Here is a 20,881-nt window from a genome sequence, read left to right as displayed (position 1 = left end):
TGAATCTCACACACTCACAGAAAATCTTTCCACCGTGATTCATTTTTTCGGGTAATGACTTGCTGTGTCCAGCTCAACAGTTGTCAACAGAGTCCCCGAGCCAAGCACAACACCCGGCCCTCTAACAACTGAGCTCGTTTTTATTTTTTTGGACTTGTTGTTTCCCCCCCTGAACAAGCAAAACATTCACACCTACGTTTGGCCCCTTCATGGCTATAAAACGTTGTGTTTTAATGTAGCAGTTGAGCAACGTATTTTTTTTTTACATATGAGCTGCTTTGTATGATAACATTCCCGCTGTCTGATTAAAATCTAAGTGTTGTGAACAGTTGCTTTTTCCATGCGTTTCACTTCTTGGGCTCGCGCCAATGTCAACGCTGTCAAGTGCAGAAGGTGGAAAGAATATTAAAGGGTTAGAGAATATGCCCTGAAACGAGCGATCCGCAGAGGTCTTCCAGGAAGGGCCTCCGGTTTGCTGATTATTTCTTCCAGGAAGGCTTTTTGTTGGCTGATCGGCGCTTATAGGAAAGACGTTTGGTTGGCCCATCAGCCCGAGTATTGTCACAGCCGCTTCTGATAAAGCCAGACCAGCTTCCAGGAAACCAGAGATTTACCCTCCAGCATTCCATCATTCCTTCACCATCAGCGCACAGAGAGAGAGACAGAGAGAACAAGAGGGAGCAGGAGGGGTATAACAGGGACACGGATCAATAAAAACCATATGGGAAGCATACAGACGGCTGCATGTGCATGTGCATGCATGTCGTGGCGTGCAAGCCTGTAAAGACTCACTGACCAGCTCATTGTGACACACACACACACACTCAACCCACAATATTTTTCTAAGCCGACTTCACCACCATCCCCCCTGCTCCAGACTCATTGTGACTAACTTTATTTTCACTGAAATCATCACTGAAATGGTTTTTCCCGTAACACCTGGACAGCCTAACGGATGGGCGCGCCCCGTGCTGTTTCTGGCTCTGGAACAAAGAAAAAACTACCTCGGATGGCCTGAAAGGTACAAAACAGGTTGTGAGACATGTAGATGCGGTCGCATTCTTCTGTCTAAGGGGTAGATTTTTTTGTTCTCCATTCACAGCTGTGATAGCGTAGCGGCACAGGCGCTCGGATGCCAAGTGGCTTACTGTAACAGCGTGGACTCAGACCAAAACCCTCCGACACTCTCAGGTGTCACCGTGTCCCCGCAGCCAGCGAGTACGAATGCGTAACATCTGAACATGAGACTTGCAGCAGGCACACAGGAGCGCCTGCATGTGCACATACATATGTGGTGAGTAAGGGGATTTTGGTCATGAATCAATGGTGACGCCCAGGAGTTACCTTCAGTGATGGAAGAAATGCGCAAGTCATTTAAAAGTGACGACAAGGAACGTTGAAGTGTTTATGAAACATTCTCGTGATTCCTCTGACGATTTTAAACGACCTGTGACGGCAAACGAGACCATCAGCAAAACGACCGCTATTTCTATATAGTTATTATTAATACCCAGATCGGGTCTGATCAGATATATCACATACAAAATCACATATAAATACATTACATCATTGCTTGTCTGCCGGCACTCTCTGGCAAAGATCTCTCCAACAGCAGGAGCTGGTGTTGTACTGTGTATTTCTAAAATTAAAGAATCAACAAAAACTTAAAAGTTTGTTGTCACTTTTAGAAAAACGCAGCATGTACAATTAAATTCTTGCATTCACAATTTAACAGCTGTCATAGTTTACAGTAATTAGCCGTCAAATGTGCTGAAATGACAAAAGGAAAAGTACACATTCTAATGGGGGAATAAATCTTTACAACTTTCAAACACAACGTTAGCAACATGGCTATCCCCAGCAGCCTGGCTACCGTCTAAGGCAAAAGAACGACCGTAGGAATCGCAATCTCTCTAGAAAACTCGATCTCAGTGCTTCGAATGGAGGAGCAAAAAGGTGGGCTGTATTAGTGAGTAGGCAGGTTTTTTTTGCTTAATGATCCAGTAAAAATAAATGCCAGTTTTGAAATGACCTGTTGGCACACATATCAACAGGGGAACAGACTTTGACACGACACCGGTGCGCTCCATTGAGTAAATGCCCGTTAGTTCACTCTTGGTTTACCTTGGTTTCTATCACTCCGCCTCCTCAGAATGACAAGTAGAAGCAAAGAAGTTGAGTATTGCCTGTTTAAGGAACACGTTCGGTTCAGTTTCGGTGTCAGATCTAAACCTTGCATCTCCAGTTTTAGGGTAATTTATCTATAGATGGGTAGAAATAAGGAAAGAAGCAGAATAAATCAGGTAAGAAGGAAAGGTAGCATGCAAGATACAGACGTACACCTCACAACATTAAAGAAATTGAGAAAATATTCTGCCCCAAAAGTTAATGGGGTCTATTCTGGTCTGACACCAATCCTCCATACGAGTTTTTGTTGAAATCCATTCAGTAGTTATTGTGTAATCCTGCTGACAAACCAACCAACAAAGAAACGGACATGGGCGAAACAAGCGTAAAAACTTCGTCGAAGGTAAATATAGACGGGATAGATGAAATGTTGACCTGCGGGTGGCGCTGGACGGAAAAGTCAGGGACAACAAAAGTCATCCTCTGGGCGGCATGAATGTCAAAATAAATAAATAAATTCAGTTTCATGTCGGAGCTCGAGGTAAAGACGGGAACACGTGGTCCAGAATTGAAAATAACTGGATGGCCCTTTACACAGCCTTCCCAGTAGTTACTCCCACTACTGTTTACCTGCCAGCATGTGATCACGCACACACACAGACACACACACACACACACACACACTATTCGAGCCAACATTACTACTGAGTGTATGAAGCAGTCGGAAACTGTGTGGGAGGGTGTCGCTCTTTGGCCGTCCGTCAGTTACATAATAAAGAGTCGACTGACATCAAAGAGGCTGCGCTGCCCTCAGCGTTTCTTTATCAATACTCTTCTATTGTGGTTTCCCCGTTGGATCAAATCATTAACCCTGCAGCTACACATACCGTACCAGCTGGGAAATCAGCGTCAGATTCAAACGTGGGAGTTTTTCCTCATGAGTTAAAAACCAAAACAGCTTTCATGCGTTTTGTTTTAAATTATACACTCGGCTTTTTACAAGGTCTTCACTGCAAATTAGAACCAACAGAAGCCTTCGAGCCCGAAACTGGACATTTGAACGGTGGCACTTTTCTGCCAATAACTGACGGGCTGCTCTGTTTCGTCTCAACGAGGATTCCAATCGGATTAAAACGAGTCTCGGAGCTGAGCCCTTCTGCGCCGAGTCCATTCAGCCATTGATCTGCCCACGGCACGGTATAAACAGAGCGCGATATAAAACAAAACGGCATCTCTCGGGGTGAGCGTTTCACCTTGCGAGAACAGCCGGCTCATTAAAGACCAATCACTTCTCCCTTTGAACACTCCACTTCCTGCAAAATGTGGCATTCAAACACATTAACGGCCCCCTTTTTCTCCTCCGCTTTAAATGTGAGGGATCACGTTTGTTCCTGAAAGAAGAGAACAGGGGGTCTGCTCTGTGTGTGTGTGTGCGTGTGTGTGTGTGCATCTGAATGTAAGAGCCAATCAGAGAGCTGTATAGACACTGAGCCCCCCAAGTACTGCTGGTTTATAGGGCTCAGCTTCAGAGAAGTCACATGACTTCCCAGCGAGAGAGAGAGGGAGAGAGAAAGAGAGAGCGAGAGGCATGGGCACTGTGGTAAAAGGAGGATGAAGAGGAGGACGAGGAGGAGTGAAAAGCGGGTCAGCGAGGTGACAGGATCTCTGCGAGGGGTGAACTGAAGGTCTGGTAAAAAAAAAAAGAGAAGGATGCCACAGTTATGGGAAGTGAGATCGCACAGGCTGGTGATGGTTTATAATTACAGCTGAATGAACAGAATGAGAAGTGACTGAGAGGATGAATGAAGGATGAAATGAATGAGTGCACACAGGCGATGGCGGTTGCAGTTGATTACTGTAGCGGGTGATCTTGATGGTCTGGTTAACCCTGTCATATTGCAACCAGCCTCGCCACAATGCTTAAAGGAGCAGTTCCTCCAGTTAACTGTTTTTTTTTTAGCTGTAGTTAATCAACACAAGATGATCACTGAAAGGAAATATAGAGGCTGTTCACACAACACTGGTTTTTGCACAAAAAAGTCAAATATTTCGACATTTTGGGGCCTGAAATGCAAACTTTTGGTTCCAGAGTGTAATCTTTGGAATAAAGCCAACCTCACTTTCATCGTGTAAACCGCGAATCTCTGTGGAAACACAACCCTGCTTTGTGTATTTCATTTTCAGCCAATAGCCAAGAACAATGGCGGACTATCGAGCTTTGTTTCTACTGAGTTTCTTAACGTGTAGATTTGCTCGACCATTACTGCGCTGTGATGGATGACAATGGTTTTTGCTTAAAACGGTACATTTTTGTTGGGTTATCGCCATTTGTTCACACTAAAACTGTGTTTTGAAGGCATGAATTGAAACAGGGATGTCACGGCCCCACCTCACACATGCCTATTACGTTTTCAGCCTAATAACTGTGCACGAGTACGAGTTCAACAAGAACAATGGCGGACTATTGAGCTTTTGCTTGTGCTGCCGACTCGACTGTGTTTATTAAGATAAAATGTAGATTTGCTGTGATGTGACGGATCACTGCACTGTAGAAGAAACCGCCATTGCCTATTGTCCCGGCCTGCACACTGCAGCGTCTTAAACCATTTCTGTGGGTTCATGTGCATAGTGAGTGTTTTCAGTGTTATTGTTGATCGCTGAATATTTTTAAAACGCAAAAGAAAAATGTTTTTTCTGTTTTTAGCAATACTGCTGTCATGTAAACGGAGACATAGTCACTGAGGCTGTAATGGAAGAGAATTAGATTTTGTCTGAGCGCTCAAAGGGTTGTAAAATCCTTTGTGTTGTTTTCTGTTTATCATCCACACACTTTGCTGTGAAGAGTTTTCATTGGGACTATTTATTCCGTTGAAATGGGTTCCAACGAAAAATGCTATGTAGGGGAATTCCACTTGCTTCCATAGAAATGAGCTGAAGATAAAGCAATATAAACCAAAACTAAACTACACAGCCAGTACGTGGACACCTCTCGTGTCCAGTGAAAGGAAATGTAAATACTACAGCAGGTACTGATTATTTAGACAACAGTGCTTACAACTTTCTAGCACTGTGGGAACGATTTCTACACGACAATGCCAACATTGTCCAAAGTGAGGTCCGTGAAGGAATGGTCTTCCGAGATTGGTGTGGGAGAACTTGGCAGAGCTCTGGCCTCGACCCCATCACACACCTCTGCGATGAACAGGAGCGTTTGTCTGCAAGCGAAGCCTTATCGCCCAAACATCAGTGCCCAAACTCACTAAAGCTCTCGGGGCTGAATGGGAAAAAAATCGCTTCCCAGAAGAGTTGTATAGAGGATTTCAAGGGCCAAAACTAAAAATACAAACAACTAATAATTATATAATTCCATTTTTAAATTAATGATCAAATATACAAACAATGAGTTGAGGCTTTTACAGCATTACATTAAAGACATAATATGCAACATTTTACATTAAAATGTCTAAAAATGACTAGACTTTTATCATACGTATTGTTGACTTGTGTACTAACATGATTCCTAAAGTTCAAACCTGCAGAAATCAGTTTTTTTTGCTCAAGGTAACAGTGCTTTTCGACTGTAGCTAACTTCCTCAGAAACATCCGGTGATAAGGGAGAGAATGTCATTAAGAGTAAAAGTAATACAAGATTAAAATCTCATCTGTGAACCTTTCCTCCTGAGTTAAATCTGAGTTAAATTGTTTTTTGTTTTGACTGAGAGACCTCTAGTGGAAGTTGGATCTATTGAGGGAAAATACGGATACAGCGTCAGAGGCGGAGCACCATTAAATCCTGCGAAAGCTTTTATTAAATAGTGTGACTCCTCTGTGACTTTCCAAAAGTTAGCAGACTGATTGGCTCAAATTATTGTTATGTTAATTACGACAGTGAAAAGAGTCATTTTGCAGGGTTTGTGATGCTCCAAAAACTGTAACCACCAGTTGTGACCCCAAGTGTAGCCATTTTGGGCCACAGCTAGTCAAGTGATGTCGGCACTTTGTTGCCTTCAAAGCCTGGCATTCTTCCGGGGGTTTTGGGTTTATCCCAAATCCCAGATTGGGTGCTTCCAATCTAGCCTGGTGGCCACTCATGGTATTGCAACAAAAAAAAAATTCTCCATAGATGGCCATTATAAAAGTTGACAGAACAACAAAAACTGCCAACAAGGTTGTTTATGACTCTTTCTATTAGGAATGTTTTCTCAATGGAGGTTTTATATTTGCAAAACTTACATCAAAGTGAGCAAAGCGATTTAAAAATCATCCCATTGTAAATTTAATGGGCTGAGCGGGAACTAGCGACGCCAGCAGGGAAAACTCTACTACGCATAACCAGGAAGCAAACGCGGAAACCGGAAAACGTTTTTACCAATTCTTACTGGTTTGAATGGGCGCCACCTTTTAATCTGGTATCTAGTTCTTCTATATAAATCTGTGCCTCATCCGGGCACCATGCTCGCGCAACTGTTATTGGAGCACATCGCGAAAAATGGGTGGGACTTAGGAAGGGTGGCGCTGTTCCTGGGTGCTTGGCAGAAATTACATACTGGTACGGTTGAGGATCATTATATCCCACAAGAAAGACGCTTCAAAATATGTTAGTTTCTTCAAATTTGGTCGAACTTCTACTTTAAAAATCTGAAAAGGACTACCCCCATTTTGTTTCGAAAAGAAAGGAAAAGAAAGAATTTACACCACCGAGCCTCCACTGCATCCTACGAGCAATGTGTGTGTGTGTGTGTGTGCGTGAAGTAAAGCATGTCCACATGGCCCATGACATATGATGGGGGGGGCAGCAGTGTGAAATGTGAAACAGATGTTACTCTTTTTTCACAGGCACTGATGTCGACACCTTGACACTGCACAGGGAAGTGTGTGTGTGTGTGTGTGTGTAGAAAAAAAAACCTCAATTGAGGGAAGGCTTCCCATAAACACCTGTTTTGTTCCGGTTAATATCTCTCGTCATGGTGAAGAAATGATTGCCTCAGTGAAAGAGGAGAGAGAGAGAGGAGAGAGGGAGGAGGGGGGTCACCTCCACTCCCCTCCGTCTGTGAAAGAGAAGAGCTCATGTGGGATGAACACATTCGTTTATTCATTCGGCCCGTCTATTTTCAGCCCAGTGGGTTTATGGTTATTGGAAAGGCGTTGCCGTCTCGCTCCTTCCCAGAAGGAGTCAATATTTCTCCCTCTCTGCCTCTTTTTCTCTAATTCAATATTTTCTCCAAAACACCACTCTCTCCTTCCACGCACAGGCAAGGAATGCTGGAAGGCATTTGAGAGAAACAAAACACACACACACACAGGCAAAAGTGTGAGGTTACAGAACGCAGTGCCAGCAGTGATCCCGGAAAAACTCCTGCTCAGGACGTCTCCCACTTCCCTGCCCTTCTTATCGCAGTTATCCATCGCTGCTCTGTCTCGCTCACAGATGCATCTTTATCTCTCTCCGTTCACGGCTCTTGTGGGGCTCTCGAGACCGACTGTGGCCTTTTTACAGCGCTGATGTTTGCTAATGACTTTTAATGATGACTTGTTATGGCTCATAAAACCTGGCTCTGTTACTGGCAATATCAACTTTTAACTACAGCATGGTGCGGTCCTGATAACACACACTGGGACTTTTATCGGGTGATTAAAATCAGACAAGACAGCATGAGTATGCATGAGAGTGGGAAACGTGTGAGGGAGGAGGGAGGGAGGGAGGGAGGAGGGAGGAGAGACGGGGCTTGTGATGTGAATGTAGTTGTGCCACATGTGGGTCAGAAAGAAAAAGTGTCAGAGAGAGGAGGGAGTTGTTTTGAAATGAGTGCACCTCCCTCGTAGACTAATCTCAGTCCACTGTAGATAAATTCCCACAAGCCTTCACCTCCTAATATTGACTTAGTCCCAGAAAGAACTTTGGGGCATTATTGCTGATAAAAATAGAGGATAGGGTTGGATATAAGCAGCTCACTGCAGGCATGCTTCCACCTCCTTTCTCGCCCTCCACAGTGAGACAAATGGGTGACTGGTGACACACATGTAGAATTAGCTTTACAGCTCAGTGCAAGGATAAAGGTCAAGCCAAAAGCAGGTCTGTGACCCCTGAAGAATCCGGGGGTGTCACAGTTATTTCAGAGCATTCGTGACCATGACGTTGTGTCAACACATCGTACACTCTGGCACAGGAACAGATGGGTGCACACAGATGCACAGGGACATTTGCGCACATGTAGGGCTGGGTACTGCTAAAAACACTTCGATACTGTTACTGATACCTTGACTTCGATACTGGTTCCTGAACGATATGTTTTTCAAAAACAATTTTATGAAATCTGTTTTAACAAAAGATTACATAACACAGTGGCAGAGTCGGGATATTTAAGGGGCAGGGACAAAAAAAGGGCACTAGCTGTATGCGATTGGGCACCAGTGTGCAGAAAGCCATGATACATTTATAGTTAACTGGAAGGGCACCTTACAAGGCACTTATCATGTTTTCTCCACTGGAAGGGCACCCTAGAGGGCACTTTATCACATTTTCTCCACTGGAAGGGCACCCTAGAGGGCACTTTATCACGTGCTCTCCATTGGAAGGGCACCCTAGAGGGCACTTTATCACATGCTCTCCATTGGAAGGGCACCCTAGAGGGCACTTTATCACATGCTCTCCATTGGAAGGGCACCCTAGAGGGCACTTTATCACATTTTCTCCACTGGAAGGGCACCCTAGAGGGCACTTTATCACGTGCTCTCCATTGGAAGGGCACCCTAGAGGGCACTTTATCACGTTTTCTCCATTGGAAGGGCACCCAAGAGGGCACTTTATCCCGTTTTCTCCACTGGAAGGGCTGCCAACTATATGGGAATAAACAGGATATAAGGTAAGGCTCGATTTAATCAACTGTTGGGTTTTGGCAGAGGTATACGCTCTACAGGGAGCCTTTCTGGTTGATTAGATGATCAAAAGAAAATTAGTAGCTATGTTCTCAAGTGTCTGATTTTTTTGTTTTCCTTTGTTTTATGTATGTATCATGGTGAACTCGGACAAAAGGAGTCATTCAAAGTCACATTTTTGATTAATTTCTTTTTTTTTGTAGACAAAGCAATGATGGATTAATCAAGAAAGCACTTTGGAAATTAAAGTGATCATTGGTTTCAGCTCTAGTAGACACAAAAGAATGATCACCCAATGAGCAAATTATAGTCCTCTGGATTATTTCACTAGTTTGGCTGCAGTTTTGAAATGATGAGAGAGTAACAGTGATAGAGAGCTTCCTGATACTTGCCAACTGATATGTTTTCAATGGGTTAACAGCACCACCCTGAGGTCTACACTGCTCTGTGCATAATACAGAGATGATGGGTCATCCATTAACTTTCCTGGTGGCGTATGATTATTGATTATTACCTTTGAACCATACAAGCCAACATTTAGATCATAAAAATTGGGACAAGTGAAAATTTGGAGTTTCAAAGACTTTGTTTTCTGCATTCCAATGACTTTAAAGAAGAATTTAAAAAACAAACAATGTATTTTACTTTAATCTGTCAGAAATCACATTATTGATTATTTGCCTAATCTGTGGTGTGTCTTCTTCAATACATTGTTTGGGTCTTGTCCTGTGTATTCAGGGCCAGAGTAAATGCATAGATTACACTAGGTAGACTGTATGGCCTCCCCCAAAACAACCAAATTGTCTGACACATGATTAGTATCGTGCTCATTGAAATTGGTCAGTCATGCATTTATTGAAAAAGCGTAGCCCCATATTACACATTTCATTTACATGTTTGTTTGTTTTTTCAGATAGGATATTTAAATGGGAAATTTTGCATTTACGGATGCTTTCTAACTTTCAATGAGGTGAAACCACCGGAATTCTTATTCCTGCATGCTGGCATTTACATGTATATTTCTATAACAATAAACAAATGAATATATATTAACACTGAAATAAAGTTTGAGACTGTAAATGAATGCTAAACATATTGAATGTAGGCAGCTGATGTTCTTTTCCACTGCTTTGAGGCCCCCTAGTGGCAAGAAGGCCCGAGGCACGTGCTGAGAACGCCTGAGTCCAGATCCACCAATGTCTAAATAAATGTGCTATTTTATGTATCAAGACTGTTAAATACGAAAGGCTGGAACAACCAACATATTCTCCCATCTTGTACAGGACTTGCTTTTGTTTTTTTTTTGTTTTTTTAGAGAGCATGTTTTTTGTTTGTTAATTTGTAGTGTAGTTGTGAGCATTGTCTGGCTCGATGGGATTGGGATGGAGGGGAGGTTCTGTGTTGATTGTGTGGCTACCAAGAAGGTTATTACAATCTCCCCTAACAATAAGCCATACATCACCAGAGAGTTAAAGGACTGTATCAACCGGAAAAAAATGGCTTTTGGGAATAATGACAGGATGCGATTAAAATCAGAGCAAAGGGAGCTTAATCAGTCGTTAAGGGATGCAAGAAGGAAACACAGGGATGTCATAGAACAGAATTTTGCGTCTATGGACTCTAAAAAACTCACAAAAGCAAACAAACTCAATGATTTCTTTCTCAGGTTTGATACACAGGACTATTCTTTGGAATGCAATAATGTACTCCAGTCAATTACAACTGCTGACCCCTGTTCAAGGTTAGTAGTTGATCCTCTTAAAATCCAGTCGCTTTTCAGCCATGTATGCAAAAAGAAATCTTCAGGCCCTGATAGCATATCTGCTTTTCTCCTTGAGCCCTTTGCAGCAGAGCTAACCCCAGCGTGATTCCCTGTGTTTCAGAGGTCTGCAGACTCTCATCTGGTTCCTGCCCTCTGGAAAATACCTACCATTATTCCCATTCCAAAGAAACTCTGTGCCACAGAAAACAGTGATTACAGACCAGTGGCTTTAACTTCTGTTGTCATGAAATGCTTTGAAAAATACATGGCATCCTTGTTGAAATCTGAAATTAATTCTGAACTAGATCCACTCCAGTTTGCTTATAGGTAGGGGAGCGGTACAGACGATGCTATTAATAGCATCACCCACCTGACTCTTAAGCATCTGGGGGATCCCAAGGCTTATGCACGCCTTTTGTTCATCGATTTTAGTTCCGCTTTCAATACATTACAGCCTCATCTGCTCATACAGAAAATGACCCAGATGAATGTTAATCCTTTTTTTATTAAGTCGTTTTTTTTTGTTTTTTTTAACAGATAGAACCCAAAGTGTCAGGATTAAGGACTCACCTTCGGAACCCAGATGCATCAGTACAGGTGCACCTCAGAGCTGTGTAGGCTCACTGGTCCTGTTCACACTTTACACAAACGACTGCACCAATAGTCTCCCGGGCAACCTGTAAATAATAAATTAATTAATAAATTTGTTAAGTGGTGTGACGAGAACTGCCTCTTCATTAACATTAAAAAAACTAAGGAGATGGTTTTTGACCCTTGGTCGGTGGGGGGTCATACTCCACCGTCCACATACAGGGAGGAGATCAAACAGGTCACATCTCACAAGTATCTGGGTATTCACCTGGATAACCTCTTCAGCTAGAACATGTTTTTATTTCATCAGGCAGTGATGGAGGGTGTCATCAGGTATGGGATAACGGCGTGGTTCGGCAATCTCTCCACACAGTCCAAATCTAAATTGCAGCGCCTGGTACAGACTGCTATGAAGGTGATGGGGAGGACTGACAAGCTCTCCCTTCAGTCCAACTATGAGCAGTCTGTACTCAGGCAGGCGCAGAGGGTATTGTCGGACCCGTCCCACATCCTCCGAACGGATTACGAGCTTTGTGAAAATGTGAAAATATATAGAGAGTTGAATTTTCCAAACTAATAAATTCAATTTCAAATTATAATATTCAGATTCGGTTTTTCAATGCAATGATTCAAATTAAACAATACAAATTCAAATTATGTGATTCAAATTCATTTTTTTAAATGCAGTTATTCAAGTTTAGCAATTCAAATTCAAATGTTGACGATTCAGATTCTCTTTCAAGTGGCACACATTTCAGCCCATACATTTTTGCTTGTCGGGTTTAACAAGTTATGCTGGTTATGCCAGTATGTTATAGCTGTGAGCTTGAGGCCAAGCCAATCAGAGGGAGAGTAGAGCCGGTCTTGTCGGACCACATCTGTCCCAGTATGAGATAAACGCAGGAATGAGGGCGTCAATCGCCACTCATAGAACCTGGCTTTACTGAAGGTAACTGACGTGTCCCTGCTGACAGCTGTCACAGATAACATAATAAACGGAGCGTCATGTATTCGAAAACACTTTCTTTTCTTCAACGTGTCCTCGCTTCAAGTGGACGAGATGCTGCAGCCGCTGTGATGGGACGGAGCTCTGCGCAGGGCTACTGCACCACCCTGAAGTCTGGGCCGGGCGGGGCGGCCCGCACCCGGGTGGTGGACCTCCGCAGCGACGTGGTGGCCAAGCCTGGACCGGCGATGCGCAAGGCCATGGCGGAGGCTGAGGTCGAATATGACTTGATGGGAGAAGACTCAACAGCCAGAGGTGCCGAAACTTTTGTTTGATTGTTACTAACGCCAAAAATGTACAAAGCAAAAAGGGAAACCTGACAGGAAGTAACTTTTGAAAAGTTGATTCTGATCAATCATTATCAGCTTTATTGTGTACAGACATGAGGAATCTGACGAAGTACTTTCACTGTGTAGTTGTTAAGTAATCCGGGGTCAAAGTTCATTCATAGAATAGGCATTTTTCCTCTAACTTTGAGGTGAGATAAAAATGTTGTCTTCCATAAGTACTTAATGAATCCAATATTTCTGGACTTAGTACTTCTTACACTTATACAAATACTATGAAGTACTTTTACGACATAGCTTTTAAATAATCCCGGGACAAGGTTCATCAGAACAGACATTCTGAAAGTACAGATGAGTTGTCAGTAAGTAAAGTTTGTACTTTGCTACTTTCCATCTCTGCGTAATACAAGAGCAACACAAGGCTGTCGGTGTCAGTGAGGGCTTCGATAAAGGACTGTATTAAACTCTTTATGCTGATCCTGATTTCCAGCTTCGCCCAGGTGTGTCTATTAAAACACGGATCCTGACAACTCTCCTTTAGTTTGACTGCTTTAATGTTGTTGAGCCACAGTACAGAACATGGGCAAACTTGTGTGTGTATGTGGTTCTGTCAACAAAGAAATAAAAACATTATGTAGCCCTCATGGCATATGCATACATATAGATACATGCACTCTTACGTACTTAAATCTATGCCATATATACACATCTCTTTACAATATAAGCAGGGTGATCAATTAACATAAACAAACACTCATTAACTTAAATACAAATACACATGGACAACTAGCACCAGCTAATCAATTAACAATCACGTGCATTTTAGCTAGCAAGAACAAGCTAGGTGCCAACATAAACAATATGACTTACAGGTCTCACGGACGCACGCACACCATAAGTGAGTCTCTGGCAGCACTCGCTCTCTATCTCTCCACTCAGCGCTCTCTGCTGTCTCACATGCGCTCGATCCCGATGCGCGTCTCCACTTCTCATCTCCGTCACTCGCCCCGCTTAATCAGCATCAATTAACAACCCTTTCGTACAGTCGGTGTCATCACACTTGATGCCTCAAATATAGTTCTTTATAAATGTCAGCACACCTGCATGTTTTCTGTGACATGCTACCTAAATCTTGCAGTAATTATCTAATTTTTGCAGAGTTAGAGGAGCTTGCAGCTGACATGTTTCAGATGGAGGCTGCACTGTTTGTTCCCACTGGAACCATGGCTAATCTTATCGCAGGTGAGCTGTGCATTTAATTGTAGTCTTCATTCAAAAAAACGCTGAGGTCAAGATGGTCATAAATGTGAATATGTTTCATTCTCTAGTGATGGCGCACTGCAGGGAGCGGGACGACGAGATGATTGTGGGTGATCTGTCCCATATGCACGTCTTTACACAAGGAGGGAGTGCACAGGTGAGTGGACCACCTTTACCTCTGAACCTCTATGCTCATCGTCTGCAGTTTGTACCAAGTCTATCTGTGTCCTGACACAGCTGGCTAGTGTCCACGCCACCACAGCGACCACCCTCCCCGATGGAACGTTTGACTTGGAGCAGCTTGAATCAAAGATCCACCACCGTTACCCCAACCCCCACCACTCCCGATCACGCCTCATATGTGTGGAGAACACACACAACATACGGGGAGGACGTGTGCTTCCTCTGACCTTCCTGCAGGAGGTGTGTGTGTAGATGTTGTGGTATTTCAGGCTGAACATTTTTACGTTACCAGCTGTGATACGTGCCTTACTGCAACAGAATGATCCTCACATTTGATCATCTTTGAATGGTTTGTTTCCCTCGTCAAGGTTCGTGCTTTAGCAGATAAATATGGTCTGTCAGTTCACATGGATGGAGCCAGGGTGATGAACGCTGCTGTGGCCCAGGGGGTGCCTCCATCCACCATAGTGCAGCATGCACACACCGTCAGCTTGTGCCTTTCCAAGGTAGGGATGCGAAACACTCACAGAATGAACCAGAAAATAAAAGTGATGCGTGTTTTGTATGAAATTCAAATGCGCAGAGTCAGAACCAACAAAGAACTTGGAGACAAAATAGAGCTGCTTTAAAAGAAATTCATGTTTTGGTGTATGACAGGGTTTGGGTGCCCCTGTGGGAGCCATCCTGGCTGGACCCCGAGACTTCATATTTAGGGCTGCACGGTGCCGTAAAGCCCTGGGTGGGGGGATGCTAAAGACTGGTATGTTAGCAGCAGCAGGAAAACTGTCCTTATTCCAGATGGAAATATTAGAGGAGGATCACCGCAATGCAAAAACCTTTGCTCAAGGTGAGTTGCACATAATTGTCTTTGAAAATGAAATAACTAACTGGCTGCCATCGCTCTTGCTCGTAACTTAACGTCTTTCTTCACGTCTTCCAGCTCTGGGCGATTGTGACCCTCCCCTGTTCGCTGTAGACACAGCTGCCGTGGAGACAAACATTGTGTGTTTCAGTCTGCGGGAGCCCAGTTTGAGTCCCTTTGAGTTCTGTGCCCGCATGGGTCAGGTTGGTGCTGGAGAGGTGGCTGCACTGGGACAGGGGATACAAGTTCATATGTTCCCCTATTTTAGAAATATAATACGGGCTGTGTGGCATCTTGGAATATCCTCTGAAGATACCCAGCTTGCCATCCAGAAAATGCAATTTGTGGCTTCTCAGTACTTGAGGGATAAACTCAGGTCTCAGTGAAATCTAAAGCCCCTTTCACACACACACACTGTCACTGATTTGACCCTGTTAGCTAGTCCTAAATCTGGGTGACCAACATCCAGGGATATTCTCTGACGAAACATGAAATGGTTTGTTTGAAATTGTCTGAATGAAGCAGACAGTTGTCCGGAGTGAACTCACAGGGAACAAGTGGGCATGTGCACGGAGACATCCTGATCTGATCCTCTGGATGTTTGCCAGAGATCAAGTGTGAAAGGGGCGGAAAAACATCCAAGTCATCAGATTAATCACTTTTCATTCATCCTGCCACATATATACATTTTTTCTTGGACCGAACCAAAAATTGGAAGAAAGATGAAGAGGAAAAAATAAAAAGAACTAGAATGGCATTCAGTAGAGCGCATACCTCCGCCAAAGCCCAACATTTCCTTTTAATTCAATCAAGCCTCATCAAATGACAGCATGGATGATACTGTATCATCTTCAATACTGGACAAAATAAAACAATGCACATGGAATCAGAATCTCCATTGTGCTGCGGAAGAACAATGGGTAAAAAAAAACCAGAAACAATGTTAAAGTCGAGCTTATTTGAAAAAGGTTTCGGGTTTACTTAAATTTGTGTTTACTTGAATTGTTTAAATGTATTTATTATTATTCAAGATATTGATGGGTATGTATTCATTGTATTTGGGTGTGTAAATATGTATTAAGAGTATTTATAATCTATTTTGGGTCATGGTTTCTTCTTATTATTTATTTTATATTTATGTGGATGTGTAACTTTTTAACTTGGTGAATTGTATGTGCCAGTCAATCATTTGTGCAGACAAAGTTTTATAAGATGGTCAGTCTTTAAGTCAGTTTCTACAGACTTAAGACTTAAAGACTGTCTTGTGATTCTTGCTGTTACTATAGCCAGGTCAAACCCAAATTGCTGATTTGGCTGACACACTCAGGGAAGCAGTGGTCCTTGGTCCTCTCCCTCGGTTACCGTGCAGAAGGAATTTGGCTCTGTGTTGTCGACTGACGGCTCCAAGAAAGTACGCAGAAAGACGTGTTTCTTCTTCATCATATTAAAGAACCTGTAATATTTTTTTTGGGTGATGGGGGTTGGAGTTCATTGTTTCACGTGTTTACAGGGGTAATTGTGGGAATTCTTTGTTGGGTTTGTAATGTTTGCTTTTTGGTTTGGTTCTGTTGCAAGCAGTATTTGTATGGGGTCCATTTGTTTTGGTTGGTTTGCTGCTCGTGAGCTGCTGCTTCTGTGGTCTTCCTTTTTCTTATAGTTTTGTGTGTGTGTGTGTGTGTGTGTGTGTGTGTGTGTCTGTGCGGCTTTCTATGTGCCCTGAATGTCAACCAATGTCCTTGTGCCTAATGCTGTTTTTTATGTATATACATTACATTTAACAGTGCTTCCTGGTCCTTTTTTCCTGTTCTCTGGGGCTGTCACATGACGAAAAGCCTCATTTTACAAATATTGTAACAGATCAGTCAGTATTCCTTTATTGTCCCACAAACAGGGGAATTTGTTTGCTACAGCAGCCAAAGGACTGAATATTACAAAAAAGACAATAACAATAGTAAAAAATAACAAATATGATCAAAAAGGTAATTGATTGATTGCAATTGATGTTATTTTGTATGCAATCTATAGGTGAAATAAATAAATGGAATATAACATTCTGGTTCATGGTATCAATCAAGCCCCAGGTCTGCAATAAGAGCTACAGCTGATCTGAGCATTTTCAAACCTGTCACTGCGCATGCGTAGTATAAGCTTTGTTGGGCGTATGTCGCCACCTTGAGGTCCACATTGCTCCGCGCATGATGATGATCCGCAGATCAGTCATCCATTAGCTTTCCTTGCCGTCAATTATTGCCGGTGACCGATCTAAAGTTCAACACGGACGCAGTGCCACTGAAACATGGTCGGAAAAGAAGCATCATGTCTGTGAAAACGTTTTTACAGAAGCCCTAAACGGCCAAGCATTCATATATTTTATTTCCTCCGTTTTCCCGTGACAACGAGTTAATTTTCTCCGTTTTCCCGAGATAACCGGATAATTTTCTCAGGATCTTGTGATAACAAAACTTTGTTTTCCTGAGATAACAGTATCTCTACCTTCGGAGACACCATAAGAGCTTGTACCCTTTATCAGCCAGGTGCACAGTAAATCATTTCATCACGTTCAGCAAAAATCATGTAGGCACATCTCAAACACGCACACACACGATTCACAGGAACACAGATGTTCTCGGTTCACAGCGAGACGCTTTCAAAATAAAAGTCCTGCAACAAGATGTTCTTATTAACAATTATCACATTAAAGGTCATTTACAGTCGTTACACTAACTGACTGACTCATTCACACACGCACACACACACACACACACACACACACACACACCTTATATTGTTATCACGAGAAAACAACGTTTCGTTATCATGAGATTTCGAGAAAATTATCTCGTTATCTCGGGAAAACGGAGGAAATAAAATATATGAATGCATGGCCGTTTAGGGCTTCCGTACATTTTCCAGCAGGGTTTTGTTTACACTTTTAAAACACTGCGAGGGGCTATTACAGCTCCGGGACACCCAGGTGCACGGGACCGGGTGGTGCGGCCCACTCCCAGGTGGTGGACCTCCGCAGCGACACAGTGACAAAGCCGTGGCCGGCGATGCGGCAGGCCATGGCGGAAGCCGAGGTCGGAGATGACGTGATGGGAGAAGACCCAACAATCAACGGTATAATGTGTTGCTGCTGAGGGCGCGAGGGTCAAATCCGAAACTAACTTAATTCTTTATGAGCAGATAAAAAGTAGATGATGAGTAGATCTGACTGGAGGACAACAGCACTGTCCATGTGTTAAAACTGAATAGAATATACTTTATAGCTCCATCATTCTCACCTGTGAGGATCAAGTGTTTCTGATTCTTACTGGATCCATAATGACCTGATCCATACTTTTGAGATGACATTAATAATTATTATAGTCAGAGGAGAAAAATCATTCATTCACTTCATTGATAAACAGACTAAAGAAACTCTTTACCGTTTTTATGAATTGAACAAACTGAATGAATAAACTGACCTTAAAGGACAACACAGTTTCATAGTGATCTACTTTGTTTTATCTGTGGCGGACCCCGCCTCCTCTCTAGCTTCAACAGGACCTTGCTTTCCTCTGAGAGCAGCTTGTTTATTCAGTTATTGAAAAAAAGAATAATTTCGGACTTTGTGTCATTACCTTAGTGAACCACAGATATTTGTTTCCATCTATTAACCAGAGCATTTACAGTAATCACTCATAACCAACCAAGAACATATAAACTTTTTAACATAAGACTGCAACTGATCATTGTTAATTTTTTTAAATAACCACTGAAGATAAGCTGCTGTGCCTTTTGTGTAAATGCACACAGGGGACACACTTATGTCTCTGCTGCAGGTAATTTAATTAACATTTTCATTTAATTAAATATGTATTACTTCACCTGCAGTCATCCCATCTGCTAATAATCATAATGTTAATTTTATGATCAGGCCACATGATCTGCAGATTATTCTGTGGATGACAGGACATCGCTTTGTATAAAATAACAGACCCACCGCCCCTTTGCTTACTACGACAGAATGGAGAATCCAGCAGCTCTCACAGGTTTGATCATCTTTGAATGGTTTGTTTCCCTCTTAAAGGTTCGTGCTTTAGCAGATAAATATGGTCTGTCAGTTCACATGGATGGAGCCAGGGTGATGAACGCTGCTGTGGCCCAGGCGGTGCCTCCATCCACCATCCTGCAGCACACCAACATATATATGAGCCAGCTGCATTATACTGCTGGAGAGAATGCAGGATGGTTGGCGACCACTCGCACATATTTTGGGATTCCCCAAAGCTGCTTCCTTTTTGGAAGGGGGTGAAGAGCGAAATCGATACAATTCTGGGGATTGATTTACTGTTTAGCTCAAGTCGGTTTCTTTTCGATTTAGCTCCTGATGGCACGTACACCAGAGACCAAATCACCTGTTACATTTACTTTTGATGACTGCTAGAAAAATGGCGACAATAAAATGGAGGAATCCACGGCCACCTACAGTGGTGCAGTGGAAACAGAAGCTGAGGGAGGTGTATGGTATGGAGGCTTTAACTGCTCACTTACTATTACGGTCGGATGTCTTTAAGAGGAGGTGGCTACCTTTTGCAAGATACCTCTCTAACTGAAGGGAACCCACACTGTGCTGTACTGTCCTAACTGTCCATTATTCTTTTATTTATTTATTCAATTACACTGTACTCATTGTTATTGTTCAGCTTGCTGGGCCCCAATGTGTCTTTCGTTCTATGTTTGTCTTTGTTTTTTTGTTGTTGTTTTTTTTTTTTGCACTGTCATATGTACTCTGTGATGTGGTCAAGGAATGTTTTGTACTTTGTTTTTTCTTGTTGAATAAAAAAAAAGTAGAAAAAAAAAAAAGGTACAGTGAGCTGCCTTAATGACCATCGCCCAGTTGCTCTTGACCCCATAATTACCAAATGTTTTGAGAGACTCATCCTATTGTCACATTATATCAGCCATCCCTGCCGAACTGGACCAACACCAGTTTGCCTATAGAGCGAACAGGCACAGACAGAGGATGCTGTCAACACAACACTCCACACAGCCCTTACACACCTGGATCAGCCCAATATGTATGTAAAGGTGCTGTTTTTGGACTTCAGCTCAGCATTCAACACGGTCATCCCCCATAAACTAATCCACAAACTGAGCAACCTGGGCTTAGGCAGTTCACTGTGCACATGGATACTGGACTTTCTTATCAACAGACCACAAAACATCAGGATGGGAGGCCGCACATCATCCACCCTCATCCTGAACACCACAGGGTTGTTTCCTCAGCCCCCTCCTCTACTCTCTCTTCACCCATGACTGCTCCCCCATCCACCCTGCCAACACCATCGTCAAATTTGCTGATGACACGACCATCGTAGGTCTGATAACAAACATCAACAAGTCAGCCTACAGGGAGGAGATTCAGCATCTGACAGAATGGTGTTCTGACAATAACCTGGACTTAAACACCTCAAAAACCAAGGAACTGATTGTGGATTTGAGGAAATCCAAATGCACAGAGCTCTCTGCCCTCTACATGTAGGGAGATGGGGTAAAGAGGATAGAGAGCTTTAAGTTCCTCGGGGTTCACATCTCGGCCGACCTCACCTGGAGCACTCACATCTTTCATCAGGGTAGGGAAGGCCCAACAGAGACTATACTTCCTCAGGAAGCTAAAGCACGCTCACCTCCCTCAACACCTGCTTACCAACTTCTATCAGTCAACAACAACTACAGCACAGGACAGGATGACCTGCAGCGAAGGTGAGGGCAGCGCAGTGTGTCATCAGGACGACACTACCCCCTTTCAAAGACATTTACACTGGATGACTTCAGAAGAAGGCCAGCTGTATCATTAAGGACCCCACCCACCCCGGACTTTACCTGTTCTCCCCCCTGCCCTCTGGGAAGAGATATAGATCTACCAGATCTAAAACAAACAG

At 43.1% G+C, this 20,881-nt stretch overlaps 2 protein-coding genes across 3 annotated transcripts in view; one reads left to right on the top strand and one right to left on the bottom strand.

Annotated features, from left to right (window-relative positions):
- pgs1 (phosphatidylglycerophosphate synthase 1) overlaps positions 1 to 11,442 on the bottom strand; it is a 49,219-nt gene extending 37,777 nt beyond the window's left edge. Inside the window, exon 1 of the mRNA XM_030400455.1 lies at positions 11,336 to 11,442. The gene's annotated coding sequence lies outside the window, so the exon portion shown is untranslated. The remainder of the gene's footprint in view (positions 1 to 11,335) is intronic.
- A 768-nt stretch (positions 11,443 to 12,210) lies between these two features.
- LOC115571226 (probable low-specificity L-threonine aldolase 2) lies at positions 12,211 to 17,008 on the top strand. 2 transcript variants are annotated; one of them, XM_030400472.1, is made up of 8 exons: positions 12,211 to 12,617; positions 13,808 to 13,891; positions 13,978 to 14,066; positions 14,147 to 14,332; positions 14,461 to 14,598; positions 14,750 to 14,939; positions 15,033 to 15,157; positions 16,241 to 17,008. In XM_030400472.1, exons 1-8 carry the CDS (start codon positions 12,362 to 12,364, stop codon positions 16,400 to 16,402), a joined length of 1,230 nt encoding a protein of 409 aa, XP_030256332.1. In that variant the 5' UTR covers positions 12,211 to 12,361; the 3' UTR covers positions 16,403 to 17,008. The 2 variants fall into 2 exon arrangements, with proteins under 2 accessions (XP_030256332.1, XP_030256331.1); XM_030400471.1 differs by having other exon boundaries at positions 15,033 to 17,008.
- The last annotated feature ends 3,873 nt before the right edge of the window (positions 17,009 to 20,881 follow it).

Source organism: Sparus aurata, chromosome 20 (assembly GCF_900880675.1).
Source record: "Sparus aurata chromosome 20, fSpaAur1.1, whole genome shotgun sequence".
Taxonomy (NCBI): Eukaryota; Metazoa; Chordata; class Actinopteri; order Spariformes; family Sparidae; genus Sparus; species Sparus aurata.
The sequence above is the reverse complement of the archived record's forward strand: the minus strand, read 5'-3'. Positions and strand labels throughout refer to the sequence as shown.

Excerpts from the sequence above, each read along its gene's own strand:
- LOC115571226 (XM_030400471.1), top strand. The coding sequence starts at position 12,362 with ATGTATTCGAAAACACTTTCTTTTCTTCAACGTGTCCTCGCTTCAAGT. Across the intron at positions 13,892-13,977 it reads CATGGCTAATCTTATCGCAG|TGATGGCGCACTGCAGGGAG; the intron begins GTGAGCTGTGCA and ends TTCATTCTCTAG. Across the intron at positions 14,940-15,032 it reads TGCAAAAACCTTTGCTCAAG|CTCTGGGCGATTGTGACCCT; the intron begins GTGAGTTGCACA and ends CACGTCTTCCAG.